General features: G+C 34.0%; 1 protein-coding gene and 1 long non-coding RNA gene across 3 annotated transcripts in view; one reads left to right on the top strand and one right to left on the bottom strand.

Moving 5' to 3' along the window:
- Positions 1-17,949, bottom strand: part of LOC147071851 (uncharacterized) — a 386,436-nt gene that overhangs the window by 27,938 nt on the left and 340,549 nt on the right. The window lies entirely within an intron of this gene.
- Positions 1-17,949, top strand: part of bif (protein phosphatase 1-binding protein bifocal) — a 107,369-nt gene that overhangs the window by 87,418 nt on the left and 2,002 nt on the right. The window contains exons 4-5 of one of the 2 annotated variants that reach the window (XM_085946781.1): positions 13,783-13,900; positions 17,230-17,382. In XM_085946781.1, coding sequence (XP_085802907.1) covers positions 13,783-13,900; positions 17,230-17,382 — 271 coding nt within the window. Of the gene's footprint in view, positions 1-13,779; positions 13,901-17,229; positions 17,383-17,949 lie in introns of both variants that reach the window. The other variant, XM_085946780.1, reaches the window with a different exon arrangement.

Raw genomic sequence — 17,949 nt, 5'->3', positions numbered from 1 at the left:
TCCGCTTTGGTCACATTCATTTCGCCACCTGGATCAAATCTTCGCTTTCTACAAAAAATCTCTCGACGGCGGCATAACCACGTTAGCCATGCTTTAAATTCTGAATTGTTCAAATCAAACAATATTAGTAAGTACCTAATATTCATTATTCGGTAATCGATGGAGTCGCGGCCATGATAGCATAAATTGATATTTTAGTGTAATAATACAGTAAACCTGGCAGATTGCTATGTACATTCATTAGTTATTTTCGCAACGATAAAAATCACAGCACACATATATTGACATTGATAAATGATATGCCTCACGATAACTACATTTATTCTTCATTGGAAATACATACATTGCTGGGAAAAGCAAAAGAAGTATGCGTATAAGAAAATATTCGGATTCGTATGGAATGACTGTGTCTGCGAGACTTTCTGTTAAATCCTACATAATATATAAAAGTATTGATGCGCGTGACCTATCGATACCACAGTACCTAAGTGCCAATACTTTCTTGACAACCCTAATTATTATGAGTAGTCCTCATTTCATTAGGTACTGATGATAACAATGCTAATTTGAAACAGAACATTAATATCTTCCATGAAATTGTTATCGAACTTCACTGTGCTTTTAAAAGTTTTCAACTAACAGATAGGTACTGACACCTTCAAGCTTGGGGGTTACTTTAGAATGGATGTCATAAAGCCGAGTGTTAGGATTTCATTATTACAAGTGGTTGGGTGTTCAATTATAATGCATAGTTTATTTATGGAGTCTCGGAGATGGAATTAATTAATTTATTTTAAAACATAACACATTTGATTAGGGAGGACTTAGTGGGGTGGTTTTATATGCCTCCTAGCTTACCAACAGTGAAAAATGGTGGGGTTACATTTTTTTTTTTAAATATTTAACTGTCACACGGACAAAAGCGTAGCAAAGCGAAGACTGATCTCAAACGGATTTGGACAACGTGTCTTAGTCCCTCATCGAACCATGTCGTGACAAATCCCTGTGATAATCTCAATTTATGAAAAATGACCGGTCATGCTTGGGTCAACCGTAATGGTGACAATACGTACATATTATTATCATCATTAATAAAATACCTACCTAGTTTTTTGTCTTGTTTATCAAACTAATGGACGATACTGACACATCTTTAAAAGTGGATTTATTGTGTAGGTATGTGAAGACAAAGAAAATATATTCTACTGTTTCTTTTGCGTCCTCGCAAATTATATATTTCACAACAGTAATTGAGTTTTATTAGACAGCACTCGATCGGGAAAAGAAATACAAGAAAAACGAAACCACAAAAAACTACGTAACGCGCGAAAATCGGCGACCGGCGATGGTCTACTTTAGAAAACCGTCGACCTGTCAAATGATGACAATTTGCAATCCTAACTGAAATTTGGCAGTGCGGTTAAAACTAGTTAACTGCCATCTTAGTCATTTTTACTATTGGCTCATTTGTTCGATTTACCGCATCTTTGCATAACGTTTAACTGTTTACTGTGAAGGATATTTTAGTCATCTTCCAAAGCAAACGAGTCTTCGGTATTTACTACATAGATATTCCTGATACACCCTGTAAGAAGGACGAAAAGCTATACCTACTCGATATTGTGAATAGGTCCATGTGTGTGTACCGTCGGGATTAAAAATGCTAGAATAGCTCTTAACAAAATAATTATGATTGCCTGTCTATCAGTATTATTTTATAAGAAATGAATACAATTAAGTAGGGACAAGGTTTATGTATAATATGTATCATCATTTTACGAGTTTTTTATCAATTCATTTTTAAGCAGATAACTAATAGTCTTATCAATTTCATTAATTGAGTCATCATTTACTTGGTTGAATTCCGTTTTTTACATAATGATAATATAAATTATTTTTAATTCTACATGTTATTTTTAAGTCGATAGTTATTCTGGTTATAACATCATTACCTAGACTACAAAGTTGAACCATATGTCTATGCTTAAGTATAAAGCATATTAAGCATCTCTCCCTCACACTGGGACTATTGAATAACAATACCTAGTTACTTGGAAACCGTATTAATTTAACACAATTAATTTACTGAGCTACAAGTTACAATATTTAATAACTCAATCAAGACAAAAGTAGGTATTAGTCGAGTACACATCCTAAACAGATTTCGACGGACGTGGAGGCCGATGTTGCAACTTCAACTTTCCTGATATGGTCAAAATTGCGTCCGTTGAATGTCTGTGTGTTATGTCCTTGTGAAGTTTTTATTATACGGAAGGCATCTAGACACACCTACACTAAATTCTGTCAATTTATTTCTTATATCAATCTGGGCACTCTCTTTGTCAGTAATACGTAACTTTTTGCATAATATTATCACAATGTCAGCATCACCATATCCACTCCATCTACTACAGTCCATTACATACAGCAGTGTAGTGCCAAATAATAATATATCGGGAGGCTGCTTATTTATTTTACACATTTACACCCAGCAACCAGGCTAGATTACAATTAGAAATTGTGTGCATCTAATAGTAACAAAGTATACCAAGTGGTTGGCTGGCCCCGGAAATATATTTATTTATACCTACAAGGATTTATCAATTACATCAAACTATTTATTTATTATGAAACACAATTGAAACACAAATTTTGGACTCGCTGGCAAATCGGAGAGCGAATGTCGAGCTGTGAACACGTCAAATTGTTTCGTGATGGCGACGGGTGTATTAATTCTTAAATCGTGTAAAAATTACTTAAAAACGTTACCCATTTACTTGAAAAAGAAAACATATCAGTGAATATATTATTATTGTTACCATTAAGTGGATGCATGTTGAATTTTTATGACAAATTATGTTTTGTTCTGCAGCCGTCGTTTGCACAATCTTCGCGTCGCGTAGTCACGATCGTTTTAGACCGTGCCCCAGCTGAGGTATAGCCTTAAATGCTGAGGCTCCGGGCTATAAAAATTATTTTCTAGGCCCGGAAATATGAATTTACACGGTTATATTGCCCCTAACCAAACACTACGTAAGTGGAAATTGGAGCGTCTTCTCTTTTGAACAAAAATTTCATATATTCGACACAGTGTATGTACATACGAAAACAAAGGTAAATTTGGATAGTTTTATAGATAGGATACCTATGAATTGCTTAAATCAGATGGATATTTTATGTTACTAAAACTAATTTCCTCACTATAATACACTATGTTTCATCTCTTATTGATGTAAGTAGCTACAATTACGATCACAGATATCAAGATCTCAGTTCGTGTAAAATGTCTTCGATCACTGATAGATATACTAGTCGATCTACAATCTAACTACGCCCCCGTTATTATCACAAAATCACACCGCACAAGTCGTATGCCAGTTTAATAAAATTTATTATGATGTCATTTTGAAATTTGTATTAGGCACTGGTTTTGTTTGCATTAATGATATCATTTCTCTACAAAGTCACAACTCTGCCTTAAACCAACATCTCCTTGAGATGACAAATGTGATTCGCTAGACGTCTTCCTAGCTGGTAATTATGTAAGTATCTTATTTTGATTTATTCGGTGCTGATTTCTGGTGTCAGAACACATTATAACCGTGTGACTGTAAATGTACTAAATAACTATGTCACATTAATAAATGTCGTTTAATCTGGATTATTGGTGGGGAGACTATAATTATGTATTAGATTATATGAGTATCAAAATGTGGGAAAAAGACGATACCCCCCTGATGGGCGGATTTCAAAAATATTTATTATCGTACATACCTCTTGCCTTATTACCCGCTTTTCTCCGGTCAATAGAAAATACAGTCTGATACTGTAATTTTGATAGGCCTTTCCATTATTGATGCAAAATACATAATACAAAAAAATCACAGTGGTAGGTAACCATTGCTTACCTGCTTACCATAATAATTTAGAGTAGCCTCAAAAATATAGATAATATGTACCTATTCGAAAACCTATTGGGTTTTATCTAGGGATTGCAATAGGTACCAAATGAAAATACCAATACCGGTATTTCCTATTACCGGTATTCCTACTATCGGTATTAATACCGGTATTCGTAAAATAATTGGGGGAAAAACTATTTATAAATAAATATAATATACATATTATGTTAAAATCATTTTAAAATATCAATATTTATGGCATGTGTAATTGCTGGTCACCGAGGACGATGAAAGACCACGGAAGTAAACCACACATCGCGTAACCCGACAAAAATACAGTCCTGTTAAGCCTTTTATGTTGATTAATACAATTTGTTTCCACTTTCAATACCGAATCCTATATCGGTATTGTTTGATTTTTAAAACCGGTATTTCGGTATCGAAAAATACTGGAAAACCGGTATTGCAATCTCTGGTTTTATCGCACGTCCATGGCATTATCGCCCGTTTACACGTGCATGGATTTACTGCTGACAGTACCTATCTACGTATTATCGAGCAAGTTGCATGATAAAAAAGTTCAGCAGCTTCTGAATTTTCACGCGACAGTTGGAACTCGTGCGATATCTGCGCCTACGCAGTAGAATGATGGTGGCGAACCTGCCGGAAAAACCACACCTATACCGCGCAGAGCATTTTGACGTTTGCCAATTTTCACAACCTAGACGGTATTACATTACCAATAAAATTATGAACTTGTGCACCATCGATGTCGGTTTGAGGTACCTACCTATTCTTCAATTCAGTCTTTGTTTAAATTTTACAGTTTTTTAATAGTTCTAACAGATTTATTGACAATGTGTTTACTGTACTGTTATTATTTTAAAGTTTAATTTTATTCATTTTTTAATAAATTAATAGTAACTTCTAAATTCATATTTCAATGTTATCATGTTAAAACTCGTACCTAATACTACTGCAATAATAAGGATGTTCTTCCCTTAATTTAATTATCTACCACATCCGCTTTAACAACCATTTCTCTCTCAATACTCCCATCACTTTTGCATTTGTTATCAATATACGAGGGTGGGTCAATAAGTCCTTAGAAAAGCCGACAGGTGGCGCGACTAGTACTGCAAGCGGTTTGTTTTCATGCAGCGGCACTACCGATTCAGTATGCTGCGAAGTTTCAATCAGATTGGTCGGGTTGTTGTGTGTTTCTCGTACATTTAAAAAAAAATTTGCTTGTGGAAAATGGAAAAATGGAAAATGGAAAAAATTGAGTTTAGAGTTGTTATTAAACATTTTAATATAAAAGGGTTAACAGCAAAGGAAATAAAAAATGAGTTGGATTTTGTTCACGGCATATCTGCTCCTTCACTTGCAACTATTTATAACTGGTTAAATGAATTTAAACGTGGCCGTACATCAACAAAGGATGAACCACGCTCAGGACGTCCTGTAGAGGTGACTACACCAGAAATTATCAATAAAATCCACGATATGGTGTTAAGTGACCAAAGATTAAAGTTGAGTGAGATAATTGAGGTTACAGGGATCTCAAAAAGTAGCGTCATTTGTATTTTACATGACAAATTGGGCATGAAAAATATTTCTGCAAGATGGGTGCCGCGTTTGCTCACAGTCGACAATAAACGCAGTAGGGTGGTGGCCTCTAAAGTCCTGTTGTCGCTCATGCAACGCAATCCGGATGAATTTTTTCGTCGCTTTGTGACTGTAGATGAAACATGGATACACCACTATACTCCCGAGACGAAAAAACAGTCAAAACAGTGGATTGCGAAGGCAAACCATGTCCAAAGAAGGCGAAAACCGTAAAATCAGCTGGTAAGGTTATGGCTACTGTATTTTGGGATGCACGTGAAATTATTTTTGTTGACTATTTGGAAAAAGGAAAAACAATAACAAGGGATTATTATGCATCTTTATTGGACCAGCTAAAAAACAAAATTGAAGAAAAACGGCCTCATTTAAACAGGAAAAAAATCCTCTTTCATCAGGACAATGCCCGTGTTCACACATATTTACGATCAATGGCTAAAATTGAAGAATTGAAGTTCGAATTGGTCGACCACCCACCGTATTCGCCAGATTTAGCCCCCAGTGACTTTTTCCTTTTCCCAAACTTAAAAAAATGGCTAAGTGGACAACGTTTTTTTTCAAATGAAGAAGTCATCGATCGGACAAATGCTTATTTTGAGGACCTTCCGAAAACTTATTTTTCTGACGGCTTAAAAAAAATTGAGAAACGTCTAACCAAGTGTATTGAGCTCCAAGGAAATTATGTTGAGAAATAAAAAAAAAATACAAAAAAAAAACCTGTTTTAATGCTTTTTTCTAAGGAATTATTGACCCACCCTCGTATTATCTAGAATATACACAGAATATACTTCATGAACTTAACATTGTAAGAGCGGAATGCAGAAACATTTGTCATAACTAAAATGTCCTTAGCAGAAAACACTATGCAGAAACATTGTCCTTAGTTAAGATCATTTCTATTGAAAATAATACCATATTTAAAAATTCTCTTTCCTATAGTTTAGGTAAATTATTTTATAATTGTTAAACGATGACAAAAATATGTCAACTGCATTTTATAAATGCAATAACTATAAATACATATTAATATTTAATTATAATACTCTTATGTTTCCGTTATAAGTCATTATACGTGATTCCACAGGCACCGCAAGATATTTTTTTAACATGGTAACACTAGCGTCAAGTGTCATTCTTCACCTGACATTTTGTATTTCTGCGGGCTGGCGTATAAAAGTAAAATAATATTCTGCAAGTACATGCCAAACGAATTAACACTATCAATATCCATATTGAGATACATTGTTAAATGAATTTGAGTGTATGGACTGTTTTATAGACGAATAGTGCGAATTTATTTTGACAGCAACTGTCAGTGGTAAATGGTAATACAGAAGGGGGCGTGTTCATAACAAAAGTAGTCTATGGTTAAGGATTCCTTAACTCTATACTCAGGATTGTCTATAGTTAATTATCTATTTGCTCCCATCACTAATTGCACTCGAAAATAGGGACGCACACCACCGACGTTTCTAGAATAATCACACGTAATCAAGTATGCAATTTATACTATATAAGATGTAATTCAATGACTTCTCAAATAATACTACTTATATTTTTGTCACTAGAGTAGGTATCGTGGATACTCTTGTAATAATGTAAGCAATATTCAAGTGTTCTGTGTTGTTTTGCCACCTCTAAATCTGTATCAGTTATCAAATCAAATAAAAGTGCATCAAGGTAAATCTTTTGCTTTACATTTCAATATAGACTTAAAAGCAGTTGATAATTAATGTATCTTCCATCGTTCCATCTATACATTACCTGGCGTTGGTATATATTATTATCTGATCATAACATCTAAATATTTTGACGTCAAGAAGAGAATCCAAGTCAAACCATCATGCTCTTAAGAGCGGGATATACCTACTATCATACTCCTCTCGTCTCCTAACATTACTTATTATAATATATGTTTTTGTTTTATTTCCCAGGCTTTTTTATAAATTTCATCTCGTGATTTCATTACATACAATTTTAACTGTCCAGTTGATTACATCTCAATGTCAACTCTTTTGCCAAAACGTTCGAATCAGCAGCCTCTTTGTACCCACATACGCCCGTTTGTTTATATTATTGTCCCCAATAAAACACTATAATCCCTAATGATGTATTATGTTTTATATAATAAAATACGTTATTAATTTTGTGTTTGGCCGACGCTATAACAGAGCGCAGACTCGGTCCGTTACAGTTTGTTGCACTTGATGAGAAAATAATGACCCTTGCTTTGTATGAGCGTGTGCTCGTCGTGTAATAATGTGTATAATATTTACACCTACATTTGGGAGTGTGCGACCTTACTTACTTCCGACGGCCTTTGGGCTGCCGGTTTCCCTCTCGTACATCGAAAATCTTTCAATTTTTTTGAACTACCTAATTAAATATTAGTTTTGTGTAAATATTGCCATGGAATTGTATTCGCTCGCGTAGATTAGTGCAGAACTTTTTGTTTTGGTTTTAGTAAAATAAATATTCAGTTTCCATTTTTGGTTTATGAAAACTAAAATTGGAATGAATACTTAGTACCCTGATCACATAACCTCACATAATCTACACACCTTTTGTTTTAGCCAATCATGTCGTCCTCGTCTCCAGATACCTATAACGTTATTATTAATATGTTATTCGTATTTTCCAGTATTAATTAAAATGCCATAGTCGGGGTAGGTATTTGGTAGACGTAGACTTCTTCACAAAAAAATTAGAGTATAGATATATTTATATATAATATAGACTAATTTTGTAGATTGTAGAGCAGTGGTATCCAAATTTTAAAACTTGGCGCTCCCTCTATTTCAAATGTAAAAAAATAATACACGAAGAAAAAAAATGGTTCAAGGTTAAACTTACCGTCTTACCGAAAAAGATAGCCATATAGCATTGAGATCAAAAATAACGCGTCGTTCGTAGAGCATCGCAGACAGTAATGTTCGAATTTTATTAGAATCAATAAGAACATTGAACCAGAATTGTGAATAAATATGATTGTATTTCTAATTTACTTATTACTTGCTTAAATTTTCTGACAATTTCCTATGCATTCCGGTAGGTTATATTACGTATTGTGGATTGTTTTATTTAAAATTGAATTTGATCTCAATAATCAGTGTAAAAACAAATTCCAAAAAAAAAAAATTTTTTATTTATCTAAGAAGACAAACAAAATAGAAGTAGGAAAACAAAAATAGTTCAAAACATTACTTATTAAAATAGAATTTCAAAAAACACAGACTCAATCGCTGCGTCTGACAATCGCGTACGCTTTTGAGACACAAAATTCCCTGATGTTGCAAAAATTGCGCAAATTTTGATTCGACGTTGGCTTAATAATTGTGTTAAATGCCCCGATCAGTCTTTGAACGTTTTGTGTTTTATGTCCACTTTTTTCATATAGAAATCGTTTTTTTTCAATGAATATTTGATAATAAAGAAATCCCGAATCTCGGGATTCTTCTCTTTCTCGAGATTCGGGATTTGCCGAAATGTTAAAAATTTCAATTCTCGAGATTCGGGATGGGAAATCTTGAAAATTTCTCGAGAATTCCCGTCGGGAAATTCCCGAAACCCAACTCTAAATGTGTATGTGTGTTCCTACCGATATAATATAATATTAGTTCTTGGGAATGGTATCTGCATTCTGCAACGAGAACGAAATGAAGAAAAGGGAAGTAACAACACACGGTCTCAACTTAACAACAAAAATAGTTAACCGATAAATAACCGTGAAAATCTCAGACAATAAGTAACACAATCACTGCTAACCTTTTAATTACCTTTAATTACCACATTTAAATAACACGTTAATTATATCTAATGGCCAGCGACTCCAAACGCGCCAGTCGTGGTGTTAGCACTAAATGAGTTATTTACTAAATTTTGTAAATGATAAATAATCGAAACCTTCATTCGGCTGCCATGATAACGGTGAATATTTTATTACATTTTAAATCGAGTTAATTTTTACAATCTGTGATTCTTGGCGAATTTTCACTACAATACGATAATTGAAACGAATAATACCTTATTTGCTGACATTGGACTGGATTCTTCGTTAGGAATTTTACAGCATTATTGTTCATCCAAGAGACAGGTACAATACTAATTATTTCCCCCATATTTATAACATTATCACAGGATAGCGGTATTTTTGTTAATCAACTCTATTGTTCTATACAAAATATGCTCGGAGCTAATTTTTGAAGAGAACCATTCTTATTCGTCGGAATTTATCGAGAGCATTGTTTTTTTTTTTTTTTTATCGTAATAATTATTATTTTGCGTAACGCTGTTTGTTGGTTGGAGAAATAAGACAAAGGAATTCACGAATCGCTCTGTGTGGGTAAATAAAGTTCGCAGGTAGCTGATATAACCACGTGTGTGTACTGTTTTTGCCATTTATATTTCAACACATTTCCATTGTTTTGTGCGATGAGTCTAATATAATGGCATTTGTACTATAAATATTATGAAAAGGATAGTTTTGTATATTAATCCAAACTCGGATCAATTAGATAGGTAGGTATAACGTTTCCAACTGTCCTGTCTTGTTCCGGATCTAAGGTGAACCTCGACTGAGACACTCAATGTTATATTATGTAAATATTATATGCCATGAAACTAAACTAGGACCTAGCAAAATTAGAAAAAATAACAGTCCGACGACGATGAAAATTGTACGTCAGGAAAACCTAAAAAACTCTCGAGTCTGGAGGGAAAATCTGGACGGCTTTGAGAGAAAAAACGCAGGAAGAGCTTTAAAAAAGCTTCCGGCATTATTTCATTCATGACCCGGAATTGATTCAAAAAACTTGGCAACCCTATTTACATAATATATATATATTTTTTTTAACCATGTCCGATCCTAATCAGATCATATTATGGGCTTCCACAGAGTGGAGGTTTGTATTAACATATTTCTGTTTTAACGAGAATTGGATGTTAGCCACTTGCTCAACCTATTAGATTAGGCACATACTCTCTTGAACACAAATTGAAAAACAATATGTGTATTTGCCAGACCGACGACGTTATAGGCCGACGCTTAAACCGCTCGGCCATCGTAATAACCAAATATTATTTAATCCCACACGCATATACTACCACTAAACACAGCCACCGGTGGTAACCACACACTGCGGTCTGCATTTGCATACTGTATCTACAGTATATTGTGTAAGACGTTTTCACACATTGCGTAGGCTACGTCGGATGCATGCGACTCGCTTCGGAATTCGGACTACAGTCCACAACTAAGAAATAAAATTAACTTTAGCAGTTCCATAAGTGAAATTAACCGTGTGGAACCCGGTGTGAACTTATCAAATGACTTCATTTGCATTACATTACTCACAGACGTTTATTTCTATAATATGAATCATAAATGATACAAAACAAATTACAAAACTCTTCGACTATCAAAATAATAATATTAAACAATATATCGTCACTGTTCTGGCAGAAGACACTAATTCGAAAAAATGACATATTAGGCGGCCATAGACGGACAGTTTTCGTAGCAGTTTGAACATGGCACAGACAATAACTGTTCAATAACTGTACGTTAGTGGACACACCACAGATCAGTTTAACTACCCCATTTAAATCTGTCGAACTGTCAACAGACGTGCCCATATACGTACAGTTATTGTCTGTGGCAGATCAAGTGTCAAAAACTATGGAGGTTATGTTCGCCGAGATCATACACAGGGGTACCATGTTTGTGTTAAATTAGTTTTAAGTAGGGTATACTTGAACGAACGATTGATCTACGAATATTTTTACTTTGTTAGATTTATTATGATTACAATTTATTGTTTGTGTAAATATATGTCCAGATTCTTTTATTTTGAATAAATTATTCATAGTATACTAATTGTTGTTTTAATAAAATTTAATTAAGATAAAATACATACGTATTGTTTTATTTAAATCAGGGTTATATACATTAAATTTATGTAATATGTTTTATTCAATCACCAAAACAATTTACTTATTGGTTTTGAATAATATAATATATTAATTTGGTACAGACATATTAACAACACACAATAAATATTGTTTGCGGTACCTAGTTGACACTTCACAATATTCGTAATTATATAATATGAGTAGCAAAAGAATACGCAACAAAAATAATATACTTCTTATCGAACGAACTTAGAATATTATGACAGAACTGTCAAAATTTGCCGCCAAATCGCGCCAGCTACTCCTACTTTACGACACAGCTAGCTAACGTCACCCGAAAACTTTCGGGGAGTTGAAATTCCAACAGTTTTACAAAAACACGGGAGCATGGCACACCTCTGAAAGGTCGAAAAGTGTCCGTCTATGGGCGCAGCAGATTATCTACCAAAGATAACTGTATGGTTATTAACTGGCATGTTCAACCTGTTACGAGAACTGTCCGTCTGTGGCCGGCAATTGAGTTAGTTATACCAAAATGTTCCTTATTTCAAACGTTACTGTCTGAAAACCTTCTTAATAAATAAACAGTCTTTATTTTAAAGTCATCATTTTTACGATTACTTAATAAACTCACATGATAGACCATTTCAAACATTTTAACAACTTCAAAGTCAAATTACTCAAAACTAGTATTTTCCAGTTAGTGTGTTCTGCCAGAACAGAGACGATATTTTCCCGACATTCCTTCCTTACTTCCTGAATAGTTTCTTTCTGCTGCTTATGTATTCGTAAAATTTATCACATGAGTATCATGTTGCATTGCACCGGTTTTATCAACTCAATAGAACATTATTCTGTTTCTTGCATTTGACCATTTTAAATTCATCTGAGAAAATACCCGTTCGGAAATTAGTGTGTAAACACGTGTGCATGCATCTATCGCGTTATTTTGTCTTAACCTAAATGTTTTATTTGTTTTTGTTGAATAATCGTGAATTTAGCTGTCCCGCGCGGGAAAATCTATTTTTTGCTTAAAAAGCTGAACGTCTGGCAACGCTATTAAGTAGGTACCTAATGAATTTACATACATTTCGAAACTAAAAATGAAAAGGACGGCATTTAAATTTAAAGGAGATTAAGGGCGGCACTTTTCCTAGGAACGTCACTGCCCCTCAGTATCCTCAACCAAATATAGTATTTTCGTTCAAATATATGAATACCAATGGGAGAGTGTGGTAGATTAGTAGAAAATAGCCTGCTTGAAGTTGGACATGCCTGTCGTATACAATCCAATCCAGCCGTAAAGAAAAGCGATATCACGGAAATGCGTGCGCGTGAGATGGAATCGCGTCAAAGCGCGCGCAACGTAAACAAAGTTATTTAAATTACGCATGTGCGTTGACCGAAACGTTTACTTTGCCGAAACGTTCACTTTGCCGAAGCGTCCCGGTTCACGAATGCGCGAAATTATCACAATTTTTTTTTTTTCAATTTTAATTCCTCTGTTCTTGAATTGCGACATTTTAAAGCATTTCCGACATTTTCTGAAACATCTTCTAATACGTCCATAGTAGTACTTAGTTTATTTACCACCTGAATCATTAACATACAATTTAATATTTAGTTTTACACATTAAAAACTCAAGAGATGAGCGCACGTTAGAATGTTGTTTATTTTAAATCCTATTTAATCATATTGTGACACAAAAAAGTAAAATTCTTCAATTAATTAATAAAATTCTTCATTAAATCGACAATATAATATTTCCAATATCGGTCAAATCCAAGGGCTTTAAATTTCGGTACACGCCTATTTAAAATGTGATACAAACACTAATCATTAAAAACTCAGATTAGGAGTAATTACTTATTTAAGAAGTAAATCGATATGCAGTGTTCCTGCTTTGCGAATATTGAAAATAGCTCTTAGGGGTCGTCTATATATGACGTGATACTGTAAGGGGGGGGCGGATATAATCTGATGATATGTAACGATGGGGGTATGGGGGGGGGGGTTTTATATTACAATGTAACGTCAGAAAACCAACAAAAAATGATCTCATTTTTTAGAGAATAAAATATTACTTACTTGAAACATTACAGGACCTAGGTTACCTACTGAAAATATTTATTTTCAATGGTTTTTTTAATGTATGTGGGAGTTAAAAAATGTCACGTAATTTACGCATGGGGGTGGGATTGTCAAAAACCTCGAAAATCGTGTGACGTCATTTGTGAACAGTGACAACTTAAATGTGAGTTTACAACACAGCCATTCAATTGATTATTATTTTCCAAATATTCATTCCATCATCTGACCATTTGTTTTGTTTGGTTTCAGCAGCTGAAGATCCAGTTTGACGATTCCCTGACTCAGACCTTCGAATACCCCTCAGAGGCGTCGCTGGGCGAGGACCTCACCAATATCACCGCCTCGCCAGTTTCAAACCCTTCCCCTCTTGGTGAGAACCCCATACACATTACATTATTTTGACGCAGTCAATTATTTTCCCATCAGAACCTAAATAATGAAAGTAACACCGAAAAAAAGGTTACTAGGGCCAATGATTAAATTAGCTGCAAGTCATTTCGTGTTGCAGATCAATTTGTAGCCAAATTCACACATTAATGCTCTGAGATTTATTTGCCAGGTCTGCATTGAGAAAAACAGGTTTATTCAATGAACCATTAATATTTACAATAGTTCAATGGGATAAATGGAAAACTAAAAAATAAAAAAACATGGATGTGATTTTTGTGTTTATATTATTTTCTAAAATACGTTTTTCCACTGATTGTTTTGTCACACTCAAACCTTGTTTAAAACTTCTAAAACTATAGTGCCATTGCCTGATTACTGGTTGTCATGTCAGACTTTTGAAGTTCCACACTATTGTCGAACAAGAACTTTTTGTCCACGTGTTAAAACTATGAACTAACAATCCCATCCAGTGCAGCTAATCGCACTTTCGTTTTCAAATGAGGAACGCCCCCAAATTTATTTCATTTTACGCTCCCATGGTGTACGGGTCAATTAACTTATGTAATTTGAAGTTTATTATATTAATAATATCTCTAAAACGATCAGTAGTGATGTCAGAATTATTGTTAGTAAACTTTTGGTGTATTGCGAAGAAGAAAAGGAGTCACATCTAAAAAGAGAGCCGATACGTTATTTAAACACGCCTGCCGTGCGCGCGTTGCCACCATAACAGGTACGTTACTGAGAAGTCTTCTATATGCGACTACAGCGACTTCCTGTTATCGCCGATTTATTGTTGTCGGACAGTAGGTAGTGAGATTCTACTGCACGGTGCAGTAGAATCTTGTTTCGGTGAAATAGTACACTGAGACAAGGTTTCTACAGCATAATTGTTATCAATTTATAAAAATAACTATGTTAATGTTGAATCATAAAGTCATTTATTACCACTGAGAAAAATTGCTTGACTCATATTGATAATCCTTATAATGAAATGTAAAATAGCTACAAAAAATATCTATTTTCTGTGTTATTGATCGATGATAGTAATCAGTTCTTAGTCATCCTAAAGAAACATTTTAACTGGTAAATAAACTCAGAGGAGTACAGGGCATGTTTATGGGCTATGGCAAACCATGACATAACTCAATGTGTTGTCTTATCACAGGTAATAATTTCTGATAATAGTTCTTGTTTTTTTATGTATCATAAATATTTGAAGAGGTCTAATCAATAATTGTTGATAGTATTATCACACATTTCGATTTATATAAAACTATTTTATAGCAGTAATTTGTATGTTGTTGAAATATGTCATTAAAATATTGCAAAACCCTTTTTAGGCTTACAGATTACACTGGAAAATAATTTCAAAGGACACCGCTATACTTGAATGAAAATGAACGAATTATTCTTAAATTGCGTTTTATTTTTTCAGTTTTCCGATCAAAAACTCAAAGCACGTATATAACTCTATCCTTTTCCAGTGCCAATTTTCCTCTGAATACCGAATCCATCGTTTGACTATAGGACAGTAAATAATAATTTTTAATTTTTGTTACTGTCATCCCATAGTGGCGAAGACTCAATACTAAACATTTATTTATTTTAATAGAATTATTGAACTATTTATTTATCAGAGTTTATCTACTGTAGATATAGTCGAACCTATACCTCAATCCATCAAGTAGTTATCTTCGCCACTGCCCCCCCCCCTTTTTTTCCATACAATTAGCTATTTAGATTGCATAAACCATGGAATCATCTAGCGATAAATTACTTTTATATTACGACAACACCTTCTGTCAACTCGACAGTGCCGTGATTCTAAAGAGACTTGCTTAGTTACATTAAGGCAGCTGTTTAAAATACATTTAACGAACTATTCCTAAAATATTTCATGTCGAATCATAATGTTATTGATTTTACGCATATTCTGCAGGGCTAATGTTTGTTTGATGCCACGGCTGTCAACAACTTGCTGTTTAAATGTTTATTAACAGCTTTAAAAGACAGCTTGTTACAGCTTCATCAATCACCATCATATATTCATCAATCACGTATGAATGGATGTTTGACAAGTGCGTATAATTTCTCTATGCATTGTTGTTCAATCAATGGTATTGTGAATCAATCAAAAGCAATCATAAAAACACAAACAGAACAAAATCGAAACAAATATTTACATTGTTCTTTCTATTGATGGTTCTTAACATTAGGTATTCCCTTTGTGAATTTAAACTCAAAATGAATACACTATTGACTGTAGGTAATTAAAGTGTTCCCAATTATAAGAAGGCCCAGTGTCTTGACATCTCTATGAATACAGTCAAGGTTTTTCAATTTTTCTTCTTCCTTTCGGGTTTGTTTTAATTAGAATTTTTAGAGGCGTTTCGTTCATCGTAGCTCCGCAAACAGGCGATAGGGCTCTGAGGTGTACCTCGTAGGCCAGATGGCATTTTCTCCCATTACTTTCGTTGATGTCCAATATTTTGAGCTATATAGGCCAGGAAGGGTATGATGAGCATCTTTCTGATGAGAGACTTTCTTCTGAGGTGCGTTGACTTGACCATAGTAGCATAATCTGACTAATAATGTTTGCATTTTAATAATTGTCAGCCCCGGGATTCAAACCTGGGACCAACTCGGCCATCGTGGGTGACTCATTATTATGTTGATTGATTTTAAATCTATAAAAATATGTTGATATATTTTTGTACATTAATTTGAGAAAATAAATAACGACAACGCATTTGCAAATCTGAAAACCCTTTAACAGTCAGGAAGCGAGTGTGATAGCCGTTGATCCTCGATTGCCACTAACTTTATAGACAATCTACTTACAAGTACACTGAAACATTATTTAATATCAAAACAGTAAATTTATAAACAATCTTGTATTATAACACTATTGTCAATATTATTGGCGTTTCTAGCATTAGTTTGAGTAGAGATATTTATTAATTGAACATTCAAACATTGTCCATATTTTCTCACATAGATATATCATCATAAATCGTCCGGTGTTTGAATTCAGAACTAAGCTAAGCTCATCATAATATAAAAAGTATTGAATGATATGTCAAATGTTATGACAACTTATACTGGTGGATCTATAAACACTTAGAACATCTATACATATATTTATGTTCATAACCAATTAAATATTAAACAAACCCAGTTTTATACCAACCTAATACCTTTTAATAAATAACCTAATGTATAAAGTGTTCCTGTATTATTTATTTGCTAGCACCATGTAGTTTCCCTGTGTCATCAGCATTTTCCGCTTACTTTGTTCCTATATAGCGATGGGTGGTTCCCTCTCGACGTACACTCCATCAAAGGTGCAACTCCAAGTGGATAGCTACCAGCTGGGCGTGACGAAGAGCTCCACCGGTGCGCCGCCTGCCACCAATGGCCAGAAAATGAACGACAGTGATGCCATCAACACCAACGGAGGCAAGTGTAAAACATAATTCTTTAGTTCACCGTTCGCTAATACCTGTAAAAGGAATGCAAAAAAATAATTATCTATCAAGTATTTAATATTAAAATAATTTGTTTTCCAATTATTAATGCTTTATGATTGATAACTTGGTAACAGTTTCTTGATCAATTATAACATTCTTATCTTTCTGTTTATTATCTTATTTAATTCTTTCAAAATCCACATTCACTCCAATATATCCTATAAATAAGAAATGCTTCGCAACACTACCTTCGTTCAACAAGACTTAGGCCCTCATTCATAGTGTAACTATTCAGCCGTTATTTCAATAAATAATGAATATAGTGGAACCATTTAAATTTGAATATGCGCAGATCAATGACATATTAAATGGACAACTCACTTCATATCGGCGCGCACGAGAAATTGTGCATGAAAGTCATTCACAGATGTATAGGTAGACGTCACGTGACCATATGACGTATCCATTTCCATTATGCGATATAAACTTCGAGAATTTATAGTAATATAACCTTTAATGTAATGGCGTATTAGTGTCATTACTCATTACGTTAGAA

The sequence above is a fragment of the Rhyacophila brunnea genome, unplaced genomic scaffold (assembly GCF_057557595.1).
Source record: "Rhyacophila brunnea isolate RB1 unplaced genomic scaffold, BYU_Rbru_1.0 scaffold_2, whole genome shotgun sequence".
Lineage (NCBI taxonomy): Eukaryota > Metazoa > Arthropoda > Insecta > Trichoptera > Rhyacophilidae > Rhyacophila > Rhyacophila brunnea.
Note: the sequence above shows the minus strand (reverse complement) of the source record. Positions and strands in the feature narration are given on the sequence as shown.